Here is a 21,164-nt window from a genome sequence, read left to right as displayed (position 1 = left end):
GACGCCGATGGTTGGGGGAGACTGCGTGTGGGGACAGGGAATATATGGGAAATCTCAGAACCTTCAGATCAGTTTTGCTGTGAGCCTAAAACTGGCCTAAAAAATATAGTCTACTTTACTCTGAAACTAATAATACATTATAAGTTCATTAATTGATTTAAATTAAATTTAAAAAAAAGATTCACATCTCCCTGTGTTCTGCACTCAAGGGGTAGTGGGTGGAGCCAAGTTGGCACACACACACACACACACACACACACACACACACACACACACACACATAGTCTACTTAAAAAAATAGATATGACTTAACCTAAATGAAGGAAACTGAGGCACAGAGGAACCATGGTTTTCCTGGGCCTTGGAGCCAACTTGGCTCCACCCACTACCCCTTGAGTGCAGAACACAGGGAGATGTGAGCTGGTGCGGGAAGCTCTTTTTGATTTATATCATCACAAACCCTCCAGCCCCAGAGCAATCCCTTTCCAAATGACCTTCCCATCTTTTGACCCATGAGTCAAGGACCAAGTGAATCTGAAAATCAATGAGAAAACTTCTGGATTTTGTAGCCTGAGAACTTTATGACATGTTAAAAGAAGCAAATGGGGGAGCTTTGCTTCCGTAAGAGGGACCCACCTTCTCTGGCATTCAGCAAAGACTACCTGCGAGCAGAGAAAGGTTCGCCTGTAACCCAGGGAAAGATGATCACTCGGAGAAGGGACCCTGATGCTCACAGAATGCATGAGCTTTCATCCCGGGAGACTCCTGTGCTGGTCATCCTTGCGCTTGAAGACTGCTCGATGTAAACTAGATTAAACATTCAGAAACATGTTGTTTATTAAAAGCGCAACTGGAGGAAGAAGTAAATGCTAAAACAATTCTATGAAGTCAGAGGTGCTCAATGAGGAAATACATTCAGGGTCTTGTGAAATTCGGCCAAGGAAGCTGGTGCAAACCACAACAAGGAAGTGGCCACATGCCTGGGGTTGGGCCCAGAAGCAGGTATATAAGGGTCCGTGAAGCACAGAGCACCAGACCTCCCTCACCTCCTGAGTCTCCATCCTCACCTCTCCTGAGTCCTTACTCTCCTGACACCATGGGGTGCTGTGGCTGTGGAAGTTGTGGCGGCTGTGGTGGCTGCAGCAGTGGCTGCGGTGGCTGTGGTGGCTGTGGTGGCGGCTGTGGTGGCTGCGGTGGCGGCTGTGGTGGCTGCGGTGGCGGCTGTGGCAGCTGCACCACCTGCAGGTGCTACCGCGTGGGCTGCTGCTCCGCCTGCTGCCCCTGCTGCTGCGGCTGCTGCGGGGGCTGCTGCAGTACCCCCGTGGTCTGCTGCTGCCGCCGCTCCTGTCGCTCATGTGGCTGTGGCTCGTGTGGCTGTGGCTCGTGTGGCTGTGGCTCATGTGGCTGCGGCGGTGGGAAGGGCTGTTGCCAGCAGAAGTGCTGTTGCAAGAAGCAATGCTGCTGCTAGGCGGCCGGTCAGCTCTGCCTCTAGCGTGAGGGATGTCTGGGGCTTTGCTCACTGCGTTTCGTAAGACCTTCCTCCATCCCTCCTGCCTGCTAGCTGCTGCCCTATTACTTTGATGTCTTAGAGCTGCTCATTCTGTCCTTGTGCTCTGAGTTTTAGGGCTGATTCTTCCCCTTCAGTGTGCTAGCATGGTGACACCAATTTCTTCTCCCTGTATTTTCCAGAAGGTAACATCCAGCAGGTAACTATTCTCTGTCATCTTTGAAATCTTGTCTCCATCTGGAAGAAAGATAAAGGAGCACTGTATATCGTCAGCCTTAGGGAGTAGGAATACGGGCACCCAGGTCAAACATCTATTTATATTATAAGCTTGATAAAATAAAATCATGATAGTTAATATTTCATTTTCTTCAAAAAATTACTTATGATGAGCATTTCTATTGTACATTCACTAACTTCTTTCCATTTCTATGCCTCTGTAAAAAAAAAAAAGGTAATTCTTAATAAAAAAATTATTCACATTATTCTAATGTGTCTCTCTGTTGTATAAGATGTGTACCCCTCCCATGACTGAGGTCAATGGAGGAGGAGACAAATGGTGATATTTAAAGACTTGGGGTAGGCTTCGGTTCATGGGTGATTGGTCCTATACTGTGCTATAATGGGTTTTACAGTAAAAATAGAAATTGGGGTGGGGCAGGTAGAACCCCAACTTTCGGTCGTTGTGCCATTGAGGGAAATTCCTGGCTCTCTTACACATGTCTTCCTGATATCTGTGTCTGCAGCTAAATTCTGGTTGTAAGTGTTGGGCAACCCTACATGACAGATCGCGTTTCACTCCATTGCTCTGTACATTTCACTCACTCATTCATTCACTCAGCAGATATGTAAGTGCTGTGTTAGGTATGAAGCCAAGCACTAGGGATCTAAAGAAGAACAAGCCTTTGAAGCTGATGTCTGAGAGAGAGAGGGAGAGTCAATTACAAAACAGCATTCTATGCCAGGCTCCTTTCTCTACTCCTTGTCAATGAGTCAAATAGAGTTTTGTGTACATCACTGTACACAACTGAGTGTACAGCTGAGTACCACCATAAGAGACACTCAATTCATTTGCTGGGTAAGAAGACCAAGTGAGTGGTTGACATTTTCCATGGGGCTTTTTTCCCTGTTTCCCATTGCATTTGACACAAATGAGCACCCGTCCTCCCTAATAAACTTTCATCCTCTTCCTAGTGACTCTGTTTCATCCTCTGTGTGTTTGTCCATTGTGGACACCCCAGTGTGTGACGCTAGTCCTCTCCTCCATTTTCTACATCCTCATCTGATCTCTACTCTGTCTTCTTTTTCTTTTTTTCTTTTCCATAGCACCTAACACTTTCCAACATACCATAAAATTCCAGAATTTATCATGTTGACCCCATGGTATCCCCTCTGTCTCATCCCATGCACAAATGTACATTCTGCAAAGCAAAGATTTCTCACTCTTTTGTTCACTGAAAGTATCTCAAGCACCTCGAACAGCATCTGGCACATAATATATACCCAATAAATTGCTGCTTTTCTTTTTTAAGAATTTATTTATTTATTTATTTATTTGAGAGAAGAGAGAGAGAGAGCATGATCAGGGGTAGGTGGGGAGGGGCAGAAGGAAAGGGACAAACAGACTCTCTGCTGAACAGAGAGCCCAGCTTGGGGCTTGATCCTATGATCCCAAGGTCTTGACCTCAGCCAAAGTCAGACACTTAATTGACTGAGCCACCCAGGTGCCCATAAATAGCTTCTTCTTCTTCTTCTTTTTTTTTTTTTTTTAGATTTTATTTATTTATTTGACAGAGATCACAAGTAGGCAGAGGGAAAGGGAGGGGGAGGGGAGCAGGCTCCCTGTTGAGCAGAGAGCCCGATGCAGGGCTCGATCCCAGGACCCTGGGATCATGACCTGAGCCCAAGGCAGAGGCTTAACCCACTGAGCCACCCAGGTGCCCCCATAAATAGCTTCTTAATGAATAAGTGATTTTGTAAACTTTTTTTTTTATTATGAAACATGCCAAATATAAACAGAAGTGGAGAATATAGTACAACACCGTCTTATGAACCATCACCCAAGTCAACAATTATCAACATGACCAGTCTCTTATCATCTATGACCTCATCTATACCCCTCCCAACAGTGGATAATACATAATGAAATCCAGACCTCTTGTTACTTAATCAGCAAATATGTTTACGTTCCTCCAAGTAAATGAATTCCTCATCATCTCTCTCTGATTTACACTATGGCCAAGGACTATCAGAGAAATACAGAAGGCAACTCAAGGTCCAAAATGAGCTCCTCTCTTTGCAGAGGAAATTGTGACACTCTGGACCTTTAAGAAAATTCCGGTGTCCTCTGGGAAGGCCTGTCAGTCAACATTCAAGAGCACTCTGTTGCACAATGAGCAGGGTACTCCCACTCCCAGTGGGTAGCCTGGTAATTTATAAATCAATTTTCTGCAAATCATAGGAAGGTGAAAATAGAAAATCCAAGCCAAAAACAGGACGGTAACCCAAAAACACATGGGAGACTTGTAATCAATTTCACTTCCAGCCAGAGTACTAGAAACCAAACAGTATTTATCTTTGGGGAGGGTTTTCCATTTACCGACAGATAATGAAAAAGATTTTTGTTTTTGTTTTTTTCCCCCATTTTAATCAATGAGAACTTCATAATGCTTTTTTTTTTTAAACCACCTCTGCCTAACAAAAACTTTTTAATAGTTGAACTATTTGTGTTGGAAAATTCTCAAAGCATAAGAAAACTATGCCACCTCACAACCTTAAAAATAAAATAATAAAATAAAATAAAATAAAACAAAACAAAAACACAGTGACTATAAACATTAACTCTGGATCCAGGACGCCCCAACAAAAATCCAGACTTCTCCATTCACTAGCCCCACTGCTTTCTGCCTCACTTCAGCGCAGGATGGGCATCTTAACTGTGCCTCTTACAAGTTTTGGGGAAAAGTAAATGGATTTATAGGCAAGGACATATTTATAAATAGATGCACACTGCATTCAGTTCATGCTGCTTTGTTACATTGATATGTCAGGCTATTATTGTAAGCTGCTCCTTTCGGGTTCCAATACCTGGGGTACCAGGTAAGCTTTTGTCCGCAGATCTCAGATTTCCTCCTCCGGGTTTAAAGGTTCGGGAGGCCTCTAGTTAGCATATGCAAAACGTCGGGGCGGGGCCTCGGAACTCGGTATGTGGCAGGCTCCCGCCCTCGCCCCTACAGTCAGCGCCAAGCTTCACCCCGTGGGTCGGCCGAGAGGGGTCCTGTCCCGGGGGCTTGTTCTCTGGGGATGTGAGCGATCTGGCGACCAGACACCCCCTCCTCTAGGTAAGACTAGCTGCGGGAGGCGAATTTCTGGCAGAAACACCATCACCCCTGTTCCGCAGCACTCCTCTGCCTTCCAGTTTACGCGGCGCGGGCGGGACGAGTACCTGCGGCTGTGGACAGGTTGGGACCGGCCTGGATTCCATCGCGGGCCCTGGGCGACGTCACGCTGAGGCCCCTGTGCTCTCCTGCCTGCCCGGTGCTGAGGCTCCCCAACTAGGTCTGCGAGAATCTCACTTTCAGCCATCTGCCAAGCCAATTAAATGAGACCACGACCCCGGTAAATGGCCAGCATCCCCCATCGTTATTCCCACGTGCACAGCTTCTAACTGAAAGGAAACTTGAGCGCAGAATTCTAGATACCAACCCAAGAACGGAGAAAAAGGCCCCAGTGAGAAAAATGGGACTTGGAAATGAAGGGACATGGGACTCTATTTAGAGACTGTGTTAGCTGAGATTAAAGGAAAACACAACCATATCTTACAATAATATTTCTGGGAAGGATACCTAATTATTTGTCAAGTCAGGATTGCGCTATAAATGCGCAATAGATGTGAGGATTTGGATTACTTAAAGTTTAAAAAGAAAATGTTCTCTACAAATATTCATACAGAACTGTCTCTGCTGCTATCAAGACTGGAACACATTTGTATCTCCTAAGAGCAAAGGTGTGTTTTCATTAAGGTACATATTTTATTAACTTTTTTTATTTTTTAAAGGTTTTATTTATTTATTTTTTTATTTGACAGAGATCACAAGTAGGCAGAGACAGGCAGAGAGAGAGGAAGGGAAGCAGGCTCCTTGCTGAGCAGAGAGCCAGATGCAGGGCTTGATCCGTGGACCCTGGGATCACAACCTGAGCCGAAGGCAGAAGCTTTAACCCACTGAGCCACCCAGGTGCCCCAAGGTACATATTTTAAATAGAACCAAACATAACTAACTTCTGAATATGTTTTTCTTCACACTGCCTTGGAAGTAGCTGAAATGAACAAAAATACTAGGTTTGCTCAGTCATTATTGTTCAGAGATTATCAATGGTTTCTAAAAGTTGGGTAATTCAAGGATAAATATTTAAATGAATTTAGGTGAAGTTACTTACTGTGTCTGTTTTCTGAAATTACACTCTCTGATCTATGAGTGCCCAGCTGTGTTCATTCTGGTTGAATTTGCTACGTGTGTTTACAGGAAGCAGATGGGAAGGAAGCTTTATTGAGCAACTTCTATGTGCCTAGAACGAGACTGAGCAGTTCCTGAACAACCTCATGAGGTGGATGTGGTTGTCCACATTTGTTTCTTTTTTAATATTTGAGAGAGAGAGAGATAGAGAGTGCACAAGTCGGTGGAGTGGTAGACCAAGGGAAAGGGAGAAGCAGGCTCCCTACTGAGCCAGGAGTCTGATGTGGGGCTCATCCCAGGACCCTGGGATCATGAGCCAAAGAGGCAAATGCTTAACCAACTGAGCCACCCAGGCATCTGGTTATCCACATTTTTTTTTTAAAGATTTTATTTATTTATTTGACAGAGAGAAATCACAAGTAGGCAGAGAGGCAGGCAGAGAGAGAGGAGGAAGCAGGCTCCCTGCTGAGCAGAAAGCCCGATGTGGGGCTTGAACCCAGGACCTGGGATCATGACCTGAGCCGAAGGCAGCGGCTTAACCCACTGAGCCACCCAGGCACCCCTGGTTATCCACATTTTAAGAACAGGCTTGAGGAGGTTAAGTACTTGCCACAAATAGGGGTGAGGTGAGGAGGAATTGGAGCTTTGGACTCCAAAGTCATGTTTTTTCCACTGAACTGTGGCCACCACAAACCCAAACCTGAAAAGAGAGTAGGGGATAAAGCCTAAAGCCGGGAAGGTCTGCAGTAAGATGTCAGAGTTTTAAATAGTCCATTCAGTTATTAACAACTATTAGCAAATCATTTAGAATAAAGGAATAAATTGGAAGTTATTTGGATAGGCTAGAGACATGATGAATGGTAACAAGTATGAAAAGATAATTTTGGGGGGTGCCTTGGTGGCTCAGATGGTTAAGCATCCAGCTCTTGATTTCGGCTCAGGTCATAAACTCAGGGACATGAGATCAAGCCCCGCATCACACTTTAAGGGGGATGATCTTCTTCAGGATTCTCTTTCTCTCCCTCTACCCCTCCCACCCCTCTCTCTTAAATAAATAATCTTTAAAAAAAAAAAAAAGATAATTTTTGGAAAAGGATGAGGTGATGAAGGATGAAGCCTGGAAGGGGATGATGAGTTCATCAGCAAATGTTTCAGACGAGCCAAAAAGAATGATGCCATAGATGACAAAATGGAATCCGAAGCATGTGTTCAAAAGATCACTTGCATCTGCTCTTGGAGTGGTCTTGACCAGAAGCAGAACTCTTCTGGCCTGCATGTTGAGTATGCAGTTCATACCTCATTCATGCTTTTTGAAGTTGTGTGGAGAGCTTCATTTCCTCAAACTTCCCTAGTGTTTGCTTTTGTCATTTTTTTTTTTCCTGGAGGCTGGATGGAGGGGGGATACAGAAAACCTTATGGATGGTAGGTGATAGTTCTACTTCTTGGTTTCCTGAGATTCTAAGTCACTTAATAGAAAATTCGAGAAAAACTAGATTATTTTAGTTCTAACATTCAGGAAAAAGTGTTTTTGATATGTTTACCTCTCTGTTGTTTCACAAAGATCTGTTTGTCTGTTTGTTTGGGTTTTTTCCTTCTAATGAGATTCCAAAAAGAGGGTGGCTGAGGAAGAGGTGGGTTCCTGTGTCCAAGCCCTCAGAAGGGGGTGGGCTCTGGTGTATAAAGCCATTGCTCTTGACAGCTCAGTTCTGAAGGACTCCAGACTCCCAGGATAGGGAGGGGCAATGGGACAGGGACTCCGAGGAGGGAACATCAGGAAGGAGGAGGAGTTGGATCTGAAGGCAGGAAACTGGACTCGGTTTTAGAAAGAGATAAGCTCAGGACACAAAAGAAACAGGTAACTCTGCTTTCTCTTTGTATTATTTCGAAGGATGTTCTGTGTGACCAGGCTTCCAAAGCTTGTGGGTCTGTCCTAGCTCTGATTTGTGGGCACAGTTTCTGTTCCAAATTTTCTAGGGAAGACCCAGTTAGAAAGATGCTGTTCTGTTTTCAGACTGTCCCATGTAGAATTTGAAAAACCTCAGTGCTTACAATAAGAAAAGTCCAAGGCTGCAGAGAGTCCCACAGTGAAATGTTTTTAAGGGGTAGGGGATGGGGAGAAGGAGTAGAATGTATTTTTTTTTTTTTACTTAAGGCATAATCTACATACAATATAAAGTATGGATTTTAAGTTTGAATGTTTGCAGTTATATACACCCATGTATCCATATCTCATCAAGATATAGGATATTTCATCACTCCAGAAAGTTCCCTTGTGCTCTACTGCAGTTAGTTCCTCCCCTGTCTCCCACCCTGGGCTACCTACTACTGATCCAGTTTCTACATTGTAGATTAGTTCTGCTGGTTTTAGGACTTTATATACATTAATGGAATCTCAGTTTTGTGTCTGGATTCTTTGATAGAGCATAGCTTTTTAAATATTTGTGCAAGTTGTGCAGTAGTTCAATGCTTCTTGTTGCTGATTAAAGCAGTATTGTTGCTTATATATATAATATTGTCCATTCACTTTTAATAGACATTTCAGCTTCTTCCTGTTTTTTCACTATTGTGAATATATGAATTTTCTTGTATAGAGTGTCAAATGGTTTCCCAAAGAGTTGGTATCATTTTACTTTCCCACAAGCAATGTGTATGAATTCTAAATCTTTGTTAACATTCGGTTTGCTAGTCTTTTTGTGCTTAGGTGTTCTAGTGGTTATAAAATGGAAAACCTGTGGTTTTTCTTTCCATTTTCCTAATGGTATCTGTTGAGTAGCAGATACGGTTTTCTGATGAAATCCAATTTATCGATTTATTTTAAGTCGAGTCTTACCATTTCGGTGACACATTTTGCAATCCCTGTGTCATAATCATCTGTTTTCCCTAGAGGTTACTCTGTGGTTCCTAGAATAGATGACGTCAAATTAGTTTTGGCGTATGGAGTGAAGTAGAGATCAGTGAAATGCATTTTAAGTAAGATGAAGGCTAAGATACTGGAAATTGGTGAAACCACCCTCCCATCCCTGATTTTGCAACAGAGTAATGGTAATTTAGCAACTCCCTGCGATCACTTCCCCATGCTTATCTCCCACTTTGGCTGGCTTGACTTATGCACACAGTCCCTCCCTTTATTTGGATGTTTTCACTCAAAGTCCTATTCTCTTCTCCATTAATAGCAAGTAGATTGAAAGGCATAATTACTGTTATAATCTGCTGTCAGTGACAGGCATATATTTCAGTTCTCAGTAGTCAGATTTCGGGTTTGCTTCTGTCTGGTGAGGGGCTTGGCTCCAGGAGCGTTGAAAAACCTGAACGGTGAGTCTTTGGAAAATGGGACCAATACTGGCCCTCACTCTGTTTTTAAAACAGCTTTGGAGCTTGGGGAGTGAAACCGTTTGCAGATGTCATCTCTCTTGACCTGATGTCCCAAGTCCTTTGGCATTTAGAGGTGGTGAGATTCATGGTTATTTTAAAATGCCAACCTGAGGCTGTGTTATTGGAAATTGATGTTTTGACTGCAGTAAAGGTTCTGGAGAATAGTGTGAAAATTAGGCCAGCCCATTCTCAGAGGCTGGTTGCCATGTCAGGCACCCTTTCTGAAATGACTGAAATGTTTGGTAGGGGGAATCGGACAGGAATTGAGTGGAGACTGGGGATTCTAGATAGTTTTCTCCAAACCTATTAGCACCTCAGTTAATCTTGGCAGCATCTTCTAAACAAACATAGAAGAGGATTTGAGGAAATGGTTCCTTTCTGATGACACCAGGCCCTAGGTTGTGGGAAACCTTTGGAAAAACCACATTTGGGAAACATCTTTGCTTTAATAGGTCATCTTGTTCCTCGGCATCAGGGAGGCCACAGCTCTGAAGTCTCTAGCAGTGGGAGGAGAATTCCATTTTCTCAGAGTGGGCTGAGGAATCCACCCTAAAGTCCCCCTAACTTGGGAGGTCCACCCAGGCCTCAAGGAGACAGGAGGCCCACCAGTGTATGCCAATTTCTATAGTTCTTCCTTTTTAATAGTTGCCTATTGTATGCAAATGGAAATACACTCCTAGAAATATTTGTGGCCACAAAGTTTTCATATATATACACAGTAGTATACATGTATAGCCTATTGTTTAGGAAATTGGACACTTTCCATGCCTGCCACTTAGATAAGGTCTACATTGGCACAGGCCCAGTACAGTTCTCCAGGGTATAGATAAAAAACACATGAAAATTTTTAAATGGACAAATATGGAAAAGGTTTAGTTCACACAATGAGTCTATAAGTTAGTTAAGGAAATACAGCCAAGTGACTGGCTGTAGACTTCAGCAACCAGGAAATGTGAGTTCTAGGTTTACCTTACAACTCAATCCAAATGGGGATCCTGGCAACGATAAACAAAAAGTTTTCTTTTCTCCATACCATAGGATTATAACGACCAGTGAACTTCTTTTGTGGTCAATATAAGTAAATTGGGAATTTCGAGGACACTATTATAAGTCAAATAATACTTATGATTATTATTATTAAAGCTATGCACATTCATACAGAAAAGATATTGGCCTGAAGCCAGTTGGAAAGATTTAAAGACATGGTTAAAAGAATTTAAAAAAGGGAAAAAGTCAATAATATGGTAATAATTGGTATGAAAGCACAGATAAATACTTGAACTCTGATAGCAAGAGATTGGAAACACACATAAGAGGATGAATTAAAAGAAACTATTCTAAGGAAGATGAGAATAAAAATAATGAGAAGCTACCCAGCACAACTTGATCATAGCTGAAACATAAGTGAACCTTATGTTTTTTTAGGAGATGGGGAAAGGTCTATGAGCACCATAAAACAAAGTTGGTCTCGCTACACTCATCAGGGAACTGTGATTCTGAAGAAGGCTACAGCATCCTATGGACCCTGAAGAAAGGGAAGTGGCAGCAGAAGTAGGTGGCCTTCCAGAAATAGACCCCAAGTAGAGACTGAGAGAAGAGACCAGACTCTTTCTGGAGGGTCCTTGGTGAATTTTAATGAAAAAAATCATCATTATTTTCTTACCAGCAAAAAGAGTGAGGAACAGATCATTTCCAAGGTAATTTAGATGAGTCACTTCCCAGTGCAAAGGTGTTCGAGGTCTCCCAAGCTCATAGAAGGTCACATGTGCTGGCTGGTAACCCCAACAGTGCATGTGGCCCATTTACCACTGGGGCCCACGTGATGTGTTGCACGTGTGCAGATGGCGCAACTGGGTCGGAAGTAGGTGCTCTCTAGTCCACTGGGCAGGCAGAGCAAAGAGACTGCACCCCACCCGAGGCCAACAGAGGCTAATGCCCAGCGTTTACCTCCTCCATCTGCTGTTGCTAGACCTCTGAAGAGCTCTCCCACACTGCCCAGCTGCCCCAGGTAAGCTCTGGGGGAGATACAGCTGCTGCTCCATGTCTCCTCTAGAAGGAGCAGCTGATTCTCTCAGTCTTTCATGTTATTTCTGGCATTTTCACTATAGATTTCAAATCAGGATAGTCCAATAAGCTGACTTTTGTTTAAAGAATATACTTTTATTGTATTTTCTTTTAACCAACTGCCCATAAGATGTTCTTGTGCTTTTGAAAAGTGGTAATGGAGCATATGAGTCATATATGAGAATTATTACTACAGGAGCAAATTTTAAGAGGATTATCTTATTTGGAAAACACAGTAAGTGAGAAAATCAATCTGATTCCTGTCCTTGAATAAGAATCAATGAAGTGAGGGAAGGTTTAGAGTATTCTCTAGGAGGAGGATAAAATTACAAGGTCAAAAATAATGATAAATGGAAAAGTACCAAAAGGACAGTTTTTTCCAGGATGGTGCTTTGCTGTGAAGGCTGAGACCCTCCAAAAGAGAACAGGTATTCTATGATGACCTTAACAGGGATGCTTCTGAGAGACATGAATAAATATTTAGTCCTATATTTTCCTCTGCAACTTCTTTTTTTTCCTTTTCTTTTTTTCTAAGAGAGATAGAGAGCTTGGGTGAGCATGGGGGAGGAACAAAGGGAAAAGGAGAGAAAGAATCTTAGGTAGGCTCCCCACCCAGTGCAGAGCTGGACACGGCACTCAGTCTCATGACCCTGAGCTTGTGACCTAAACGGAAATCAGGAGTCGGACACTTAACCAACTGAGCCACCCAGGCGCCCTTTTCCTCTGCAACTTCTAACCCCATGACTGTGTCCCACAGAAAGATGTAATATACATTGTGATCATTCTTGTATATTTCTATACTGGTAACCCCAAAAAGAGCTCAGAAAAAATTAGCCTCACTCTATGGTGTACTTTGATACCTATTATATTTTATCTGCAAAAAGGACATAAAAAAAAAATCCTGTTTGCAACACACTAAATTTTTTTGCCACCCACGATCTGAAAAACATTATTCTAAAATAAGTGGGAATTGGAAGCTCCAGGCTATGACCAGGTATCTCAACAGGGAGGACAGATTACTGAACTTGGAAGTGGGAAAACCAAACACAAGTCCAGGCTCTAATGTTGGTTAAAGGTGAAAACCTGCACACATATTCCTGCTTCTGGCCCTCGATTTCCTCATCTATAAAATGAGGCCAATACCATCCTCTCTGTCTACCTCACAAACCTGTCAAGGAAAAAAATGAAATAATTTTCCAAAGTGTAGAAATCACAGACTGTGTAATTTGAGTATCATTGTCTGAGTCATGATGGCCCCAAAGAGCGGCGTCTCCCCAGTAAGACAAAAATAAAAGACGGTGATCAATACTTTCAAGCTTTTATGAGACCATTAGCCAGAGGTTTCTCCAGGAGAGAGGGAATGATTTGGGCAGATTGTTCAGTTGGAAACCTAGAGGCCACGTTGACAGTGCCTGTGTGGATGGCTGGTGAGGAAACGAGAGGAAAATATCCAGGATGCGGGAACCGAACCACAGAAGTAGAAGGAAGATGTGAACTTGGCGCAACAGACCTGACCCTGAACTCAACCAACCTTTCTTAGCTGAGTGGCCATGAGGTTTGAGGAGGCTCCATTCCCGTATCTGAGAAACTGGGGACACTTCAGATACTTACTGAAAATATGTAATGACAATTGATCCTTGAACAACATAGGGATTAGGAGAGCCAACCCCCTACATGGTTGAAAATCCACTTAACAACTTCTGACTCTCCCCAAACTGAACTATGAGTAGCCTACTGTGGACCAGATACCTTCCTGATAACAAAAGTCGATTAACACATATTTTGTATGTTATATGTATTATATACTGTATTCTTTTGTTTTTAAGATTTTATTTATTTGCCAGAGAGAGAGAGAAAGAGAGAGAGCACAAGCAGGGGGAGGAGCAGACAGAGGGAGAAGCAGGCACCCTGCTGAGCAGGGAACCCGACATGGGGCTTGATCCCAGGACTCTGGGATCATGACCTGAGCTGAAGGCAGATGCTTAACTGACTGAGACACCCAGGTGCCCCTTTCTACTGTATTCTTAAAATAAAGTAAGCTAGAGAAGAAAGCCATAAGGAAGAGGAGATAGAATTACAGTACTGTATTGTTATAAAAAAAACCCTGCCTGTAAGTGGACCCATGCAATTTAAACCTGTTAAGGATCAACTACATATAATATTAAATATAATAAATATATATTATAGGAGTGCCTGGGTGGCTCACTCATTAAGCGTCTGCCTTCGGCTCAAGTCACGATCCCAGGGTCCTGGGATCGAGCCCCAAACTGGGCTTCCTACTCGGCCCGAAGCCTGATTCTCCTCCTCCCACTCCCCCTGCTTCTGTTCTTCCTCTCACTGTGTCTCTCTGTCAAAAAAATAAAATCTTAAAAAAAATAAATATATTATATATTATATCATATAATTATATTTATTTAATAAAACCAAATTTAATAATTATAATTATTTGTATAATAAATATCTTATATAATTATTATCTAAAACACATAATTATAGATCAATATATATAATATATATAATTAGGATTGTTCTAAGGACTAGAGACAATAATTATGTACAGCAACGAATACAATATTTGGTGTAAAGCAGGAGCCAAGCAGACAATAGCTGATAGATTGCTGTCATTTTACTTGTGTGACTTGCAGCCTCTTACATAAGTAACAGAAGAATCACTGCCTTCAGATGGTGGGTGAAAGGTCATGCTGGGCTGCTGGGCTGGAGAATTTCAGATACACGTGTGCTGTATGGTATTTATTCAGAGTGAGACACAGACACTCCAGGGCCCCTACTGGAAAAGGCTTTCAGCTGCCTGGGAAGGAGTGGGTCACAAATAGGGAGTGATTTGTGCACATGAAAGGGTTCATGGGTTGGGGCAGACAGAGTGTGAGAGGCATGTCCAAAACATCAGAGTCACCTGAGGATGTTTCCAAATGTCCTGGACTCTTCAGGGCCTGGAAAGCCAGAAAAGAATTTCAGGGTCACATGTCTATGTGTAGTTTTGCAAAAACTTCCTGGACAATTTCCATCCACTGCCCTCTCCACCTTGTTAAGCTCCAAAGCTGTGGCATGCAGCCGGTTTACCCCGGGGCATGGGAAGGGGCCGAGTGGTCCTTGGGCCTCCTGTGTCAGAATCATTCTGTATAAATGCAGATTCCCTGGCCTCCTGAGCCACACATTAGGGATGGAGTCCAGGAGCCCCTATTTATCCAGTTCCCAGGCAATCTGATGGGCGAGTCAAGTTCACAAGGTCTTTGTTAAGTGGCCAGAGTAGGAAAGGATTCTGGAATGAGGCCAGTGCTAGACAAAGAGACCCTGGGCTGGGGGAAGGGGAAAGAAGAGCCAGATACTCGCCTCTGAGAAGTCTCCCAGCAGGCAGTGACTAGGCTGGAGCCCTGCAAGCTGAAGGCAAGACTTGGCCTGGTCACTCCTGCTGCTCTGCCCAGTCCTCCCCGGGCTAAAGGATTCCTGCTCGTGTTTGGTTAGATGCCTTACCTTATTTCTTCTGGCAGAAAATCTAGCTTTGGAGCCTGTGTTTTTTTCTGTGGGAAGGAGGCTGGCAAAGGAGCAAGGAAAGGAAGCCCAGCATCCTAGGATGCAGGTGTGAGCCCCCCAGAGCTTTCTCAGTTTTCAACTACGGTCAGAGATCTTCCCTTGTTTTTGCCTTGTTAAGCTAGAATCACTATGGATCCTCCAACATGAAGAGAGAAAAGGGGAGAGAGATGCCATGTGTTTGTCACTCTGTGCCCAACATGGTGCCTCCAGATAGCAGTCAAGGTGCTTGGTGCTCAACTGAAAGCGCACACATGTAGTTAGCATCATTACCCCATTTTAGATGCACAACTGAACTTGAGACACTTGTAGAATTAAGGACCTCCTTGGCCTTCACCTGATGCAGCTAGCAGTACACTCTGGAAATGCAGACAAAGCTCTACTAGTTCTCAGTGGTGAGGTTTGACCTTCATACTTTTCCTTCTGCTAGACATCCGATGTATTGGACACTGTTATAAGCACTAAGCATAGAGCCATGAACCAACCAAACAAAAAGTCCTGCTCTTCTGCTTACACTCTCATGGGACATAGACGGTCTTATTCTGTGTGACCTTTCCAGCCAAATGCCATTGGGTAGGAGTATTAGGATAGTAAAGAGATGAAAGGATAGATAATCCAAGGGACTCCTAACACCCCAGGGAACCATAGGAGCAGACCTAGTTCTCTGAGAGGTATGGAGAAGATGATGACTTTGAAGGTAGCGTCAATCCACAGTCAGCATAGATGGAAAGAATGTTCTAAATGTAGAGTCAGTGGATGTTACCCCATTAAGACCCCATTAAGTTTTGAAAGATAGCCAAGCCTCAGTAGTTGCCTTCCCATGCCAGACTTTTCTACAAGAACTGACTCACAAAGAAAGAAGGCCCCAGTAGTTTGCCAGTGTTTCTAGCAACAACCCAGGAAGAGATAAATCCCAGACATTGAAGGCTGAGGACAGTCAAACCCAGTATGCTTCTAGCAAAATTTTCACATTGTCAGCATTACTCACAGTTATAATCTCATCCAAATTCTGATTTCCATTGTCTCTGCACTGTTTCTAGTAAGGGTCTTGTTGACATAAACAGAGGCAGCGTTCCCCTCATTTAACTTGAGAGGACTATGCCACTGTCTGGGGTCAACTTGTGAAAAGATAGGGTGGTCCAGTAGGTCCTCCACACCTCCCTAGCCCCTAACAAATTCCTCTTCTTGGATACCTGGAATTGCATCCAGGGACTTGCTCTTCTGGAGTATCACTTTCTCTCTCTTGGGTCCACTTTCAAGCTACTGTTGGTCCTGGAAGCTCAATGAGAGATCCTTTCCTTGCAGTGAGGAAAGAAAGTGTTTTCATGAACACAGTCATCCTAAAGATTCCTCACGGCAAGGAAAGGTTGTCATTAGGTTGCTGCCAGCAGCCCAGGAAGAAGGGCCACCAGAATGAGGCAGAGTGGAGCACAGGAGAGGACCCAGAGAGAATTCCTAGAGATCTGGATTCAAATCTTGACCATGTGGTTTGAAGCCAGTTGTAGGATACCTTGGACCTCTTATACGCTCACCTGGGAATTTGGGAGAATGCTATCTATTTTACAATTATTATTAGGACTTAATTAGATAATATGCAGAAAAGCATCCTACAGCAAGTTTGTTTCCCCATCCAAGGCCACCAAAAATGTGGAGGCTTTGTGAAAAAAAGCTGGATCCCAAATATGAAGGAGTGAGAGGGAATTTTCATGTTTCAGATTCTCCTTTGGATTTTCTGTCTGAAGTTTGAATTTCAAGCAATTTTATTTGTGGCTTAGGAAAAAAAAAGCATGAACTATTAATTAGCTCCCTGCCCTACTGAGTGGTGTGAAACTGCAGACAGAGAGAAGAAATGGGCCAAGCGGTAATGAAAAGAAGAGTAGTTTACAAAGTGATGCCTTGCCTTCCCAAAGTAGACTTAGCATCAGTCTGGAATGGGGAGAGATGGGGAAAAATGGCCAGTCAGATATTTATCTGGCTTAATTGTTTTAACTGAAGAATTACAGATTATCTGGTTGAAGACACCTAACAAAAGTGTCTAACAAAAACACATATGTTATGTGTTAAGCACCATACAATGCAAGGGACAGTCTAATGGGGAGATAAATGTATAAATAAACACATGCCATTCAGTGTGTGGAAGATTTCAGGGTCATAGTACAAAATAGAGTGAGCAGATTAGTAGTAACTTGAGCCACTAAATCTGCGGTAAATTGGATTTGACCTCCTAGAGGTACTTGACCTACCACGTGGACACCAATAACTCACCAGCCAATGTTTTACTTACTTTCAAGTATTAATTAACCCATGTTTATCATTTATTAGTAAGTACTCCTTACCATGTTCATGATGAAGAACACTAAGGAGGTGTAACTGTCCCAGCAATAATGAGTAAGAGGCCCATTGACAGAGGATGGTTTGACTGGAGCCCTAAGGAATATTTGAGAACACATTCATCACTCACCTTTCCATTTCAACTGCAGACAGATGAAACTTTATCCTTTCACAAAACATTTAGAGTTTGGTTTTGCATTATATCCAGGATGCCAAAAGTAATTAAACATCAGCTAATTTTGACTTTGTTTCCATTTGATCAGCCATGGATTGTTTCAGAACTTCACCAAGTCATTCCTGGATTTATCCCACGGTGATCCTGTGCTTATTTGGATTTTTCTCCATGATGAGACCCTCAGAACCCTTCCTTATACCGTATTTATCTGGACCAGATAAAAACCTGACCACCTCAGAGGTAAGTGAATATACATACAGACATATCTTTTTTTTTTAAGATTTTATTTATTTATTTGACAGATCACAAGTAGGCAGAGCAGCAGGCAGAAAGAGAGAGGGGGAAGCAGGCTCCCCACTGAGCAGAGAGCCCAATGCGGGGCTCGATCCCAGGACCCTGGGATCATGACCTGAGCCGAAGGCAGAGGCTTTAACCCACTGAGCCACCCAGGTACCCACATACAGACATATCTTAACATGGTTTAATTTTAGAGGATTTGAACAGGATGTGGGGTTAGGGCTTCATTCTACTTGAGACATTAACCCATTGACCTCAGTGATCCCATTTTCATGATATTTGCCATTTAATACAATGATTCAAACTACTTTCCCTCCTCACACTTACAAAAATGGGAACAGTAGCACATTATATATCTAATAAATATTTTAACTTTTATGGAGTTCTACCATTAGTCTTAACCCATGGTAACTTTCGGGGAAGGCTCAGTTGATTCTGTTATACTAATCCTAGAGTAAAATCTCTGCCAGGCCTCCAGTCCTCACAAACTTTTGGGCTGCAGAGGTATAAGCAGGATCTGATAAAGAATCATATCAGTTCTTGAGGATAGTTACTCAGTTGTGAGAAACTATCAACCAGCCGGTGAGACATTCACAGCTTTATCATAGTTTTATCCTCCCCAGAAGGCCAAATTCTCTTACTTCAAAGATTCATGTCCTTTTTTTATAATAAGTGCAACAAGAAAACTCACTCACCCAACTGGAGAATTACCCTGCGTTGGTTTTATTCCCATCTCCAGCCAGAGCCACGGAAGTCCTGCAGAGTGTGGCTTCACCTGGAAGGCTCCTCAATACTCGTTAATTTGGTGATGAGAAAAGCAAACTTGTTGTGCGGTGGTGTAAAATCAGTTTGCCACAGCTGTGTTTCCAATTTTCTCCAGGTAGAAGCCTATCATGATGAAGACAAAACAAAGGACTAACAAATACAGGTCCCAAATCAAACAGTGAACCCAGTGGGGTCTGCTTCTGCAACCACTATGGACCAGTTAATGTACCCAGGTTCCAAGGTGCCACTCAGTCCCACTAGCCTTTCCAATCACTGAACTTTCCCTCACCGTTGACCTTGGGGTCCACAGAGGTTGCTATGGATAACAGAGGCACAAAACAAAAGCTAGTGTGGTGGAGCTGCCCCTACACCCATATCTTGCCCCAAAGATCAGCCCCTTCCGTCCTTCCTTTCTAGGACTGATCACTGAGGTCCGCAGCATTTCTGAGGATAGCTGCAAAATACCCACATCAAGTTGAGGCCAGAATTGAGTAAGCAGAGATTAACCAGTAGAACTGGGAGGGAAAAGGCTTTGGGAACCCAGCAAATTTGGCCAGGAGGAAAATCTAATGCATTACTTGTTCCCACTTTGTAATTCTGCAAGGTTATTCACTCTTTGCTGTCTTCACAAGTGTTCATTAGACATTTATGTTCGTAGACATTTATGACACGGTGATGGATCAAATAAACAAAAAGATTGTCACTTCTTTTAATTTTGTAGCCACTTTGTCTAATGTTAAAAATCTTTGAACAAGAGGGAATGGTATTTTCGAAGAGCCTGAAAAACTCCAAAGTGTCTGTTGAGCATTTTTTAAATAATTTAACTCAAATGTATATACTATTTAACTTTAAGAGAGTTCAGATCGCATGTTAAGCAAATATATTCTTATGTTGGGAGGTGCATACATTTATAAATTGGTTTTGTTTTGGAGAAGGGGGAGGAACTCTCTCTTCCTGGAAAATCAGTTTTTTCTTGTGCTTTTCCATAATATGAAGAACATCCCATCCAACTGGATATGGAATTTGCTATTGGGCAAGCCACCTATACCTTAGTAATGTACTACGGAAAAGGTATTCCTTTCCCCTCCCAGTGCCTCATGGTCACGTGCTCCACTTTTCAACCTCACAGATCACAAATGAGATCTTCCCAATCTGGACATACTCTTACCTGGTGCTGCTGCTCCCCGTGTTCGTCCTGACCGATTACGTCCGCTACAAGCCAGTCATCATCCTGCAAGGAGTCAGCTTCATCATCACGTGGTTGCTGCTCTTGTTTGGCCAGGGAGTGAAGGCCATGCAGGTGGTGGAGTTCTTCTATGGGATGGTCACCGCCACCGAGGTGGCGTACTATGCCTACATTTACAGCGTGGTCAGCCCCGAGCACTACCAGAAAGTGAGCGGCTACTGCAGAAGCATCACACTGGTGGCCTACACAGCGGCCTCGGTACTAGCCCAGCTCCTGGTGTCCCTGGCCAGACTCTCTTACTTTTACCTCAACGTCATATCCTTGGCTTCCGTCTCTGTGGCCTTCGTTTTGTCCCTTTTCCTGCCAATGCCCAAGAAGAGCATGTTTTTCCATGCAAAATCCAGCAAAGAAATATGGAAGCAACCGAACAAAAATGAGGTGTCAGATGCACCTTACAAAATTAACACACCAGGCGGTGAAGAGAATCCCACTTCAGAAATACCCACCAGTTCAGGGAACCTGGATGGTGGTCCTTTGAGCAGCCCGATGCCACGAAATGTAGCGTTGAATGTTTTTGTGCAGTGGTTCCAAGATCTGAAGGAGTGCTACTCCTCCAAGAGACTATTTTATTGGTCCCTATGGTGGGCCTTCTCCACAGCAGGTTTTAACCAGGTTTTGAACTATGTTCAAATCCTGTGGGATTACAAGGCACCATCCCAGAGTTCTTTCATCTATAATGGGGCAGTAGAAGCTATTGCAACCTTTGGAGGTAAGCAGACATTGATTTATCTTCCTTTAATGGCTACCCCCATTAAGTTTATCTCTTCAGTTGCTAAACTCCATGGTGGTAAACTGGTTCTGTTTGGAGGGCATATTAATATTCTTTTTTAAATAGAAGTCACTGGAAAAAAGAAAAAGAGGACCATGACACTTCTATTCAATGTGGTAGAGTTATAGCCAAATAACTCAAGAGCTCAGGATTAAGCACCAAATGATTAAATTCTGGCCAAATTCTTTTTTTTTTTTAAGATTTTATTTATTTATTTGACAGAGAGAGATCACAAGTAGACAGAGAGGCAGGCAGAGAGAGAGAGAGGGAAGCAGGCTTCTTGCTGAGCAGAGAGCCCGATGCGGGACTCGATCCCAGGACCCTGAGATCATGACCTGAGCCGAAGGCAGCGGCTTAACCCACTGAGCCACCCAGGCACCCCATTCTGGCCAAATTCTTAACCCACTGAGCCACCCAGGCGCCCCAAATTCTGGCCAAATTCTTAAGATTCCAATTCACCATCAGGAAAGGGGTTAATAATGCCCCTTCTTCTTCCAGGTTATTTTTATATCCAAAGGAAAATGCTCACCTTGTATATAAGCAAGGAGATTTTATTATTTTGGTAAAATAGATTGTACTATCAAGCCTTCCAAATTACAATGGGAAGAGTTTTGTTAATAAAGGACTTGATTTAGCTA

At 43.1% G+C, this 21,164-nt stretch overlaps 2 protein-coding genes across 11 annotated transcripts in view; both read left to right on the top strand.

Annotated features, from left to right (window-relative positions):
• The first annotated feature begins 415 nt into the window (after positions 1–415).
• LOC125095323 (small cysteine and glycine repeat-containing protein 4-like) lies at positions 416–1,905 on the top strand. Its single transcript, XM_047721609.1, has one exon. The coding sequence runs from the start codon at positions 902–904 to the stop codon at positions 1,466–1,468; it is 567 nt and encodes a 188-aa protein (XP_047577565.1). The 5' UTR covers positions 416–901; the 3' UTR covers positions 1,469–1,905.
• Positions 1,906–4,334: 2,429 nt separating this feature from the next.
• Positions 4,335–21,164, top strand: part of SLC19A3 (solute carrier family 19 member 3) — a 66,386-nt gene continuing 49,556 nt past the window's right edge. For 2 of the 10 annotated variants that reach the window (XM_047721593.1, XM_047721592.1), the window contains exons 1-2: positions 4,335–4,845; positions 17,538–17,689. In XM_047721593.1, coding sequence (XP_047577549.1) covers positions 4,710–4,845; positions 17,538–17,689 — 288 coding nt within the window. In that variant the 5' untranslated portion in view covers positions 4,335–4,709. Of the gene's footprint in view, positions 4,846–5,377; positions 5,527–5,719; positions 5,750–6,027; positions 6,110–7,160; positions 7,814–10,755; positions 11,339–17,537; positions 17,690–19,640; positions 20,467–21,164 lie in introns of those variants that run through there. The other 8 variants (XM_047721600.1, XM_047721597.1, XM_047721599.1 and 5 more) reach the window with 8 other exon arrangements.

Source organism: Lutra lutra, chromosome 3, assembly GCF_902655055.1.
Source record: "Lutra lutra chromosome 3, mLutLut1.2, whole genome shotgun sequence".
Lineage (NCBI taxonomy): Eukaryota > Metazoa > Chordata > Mammalia > Carnivora > Mustelidae > Lutra > Lutra lutra.
This window is presented reverse-complemented; position numbering and strand designations above follow the sequence as displayed.

Bases quoted from the DNA above. Each gene is read 5' to 3' on its own strand.
- LOC125095323 (XM_047721609.1), top strand. From the start codon at position 902: ATGAGGAAATACATTCAGGGTCTTGTGAAATTCGGCCAAGGAAGCTGG.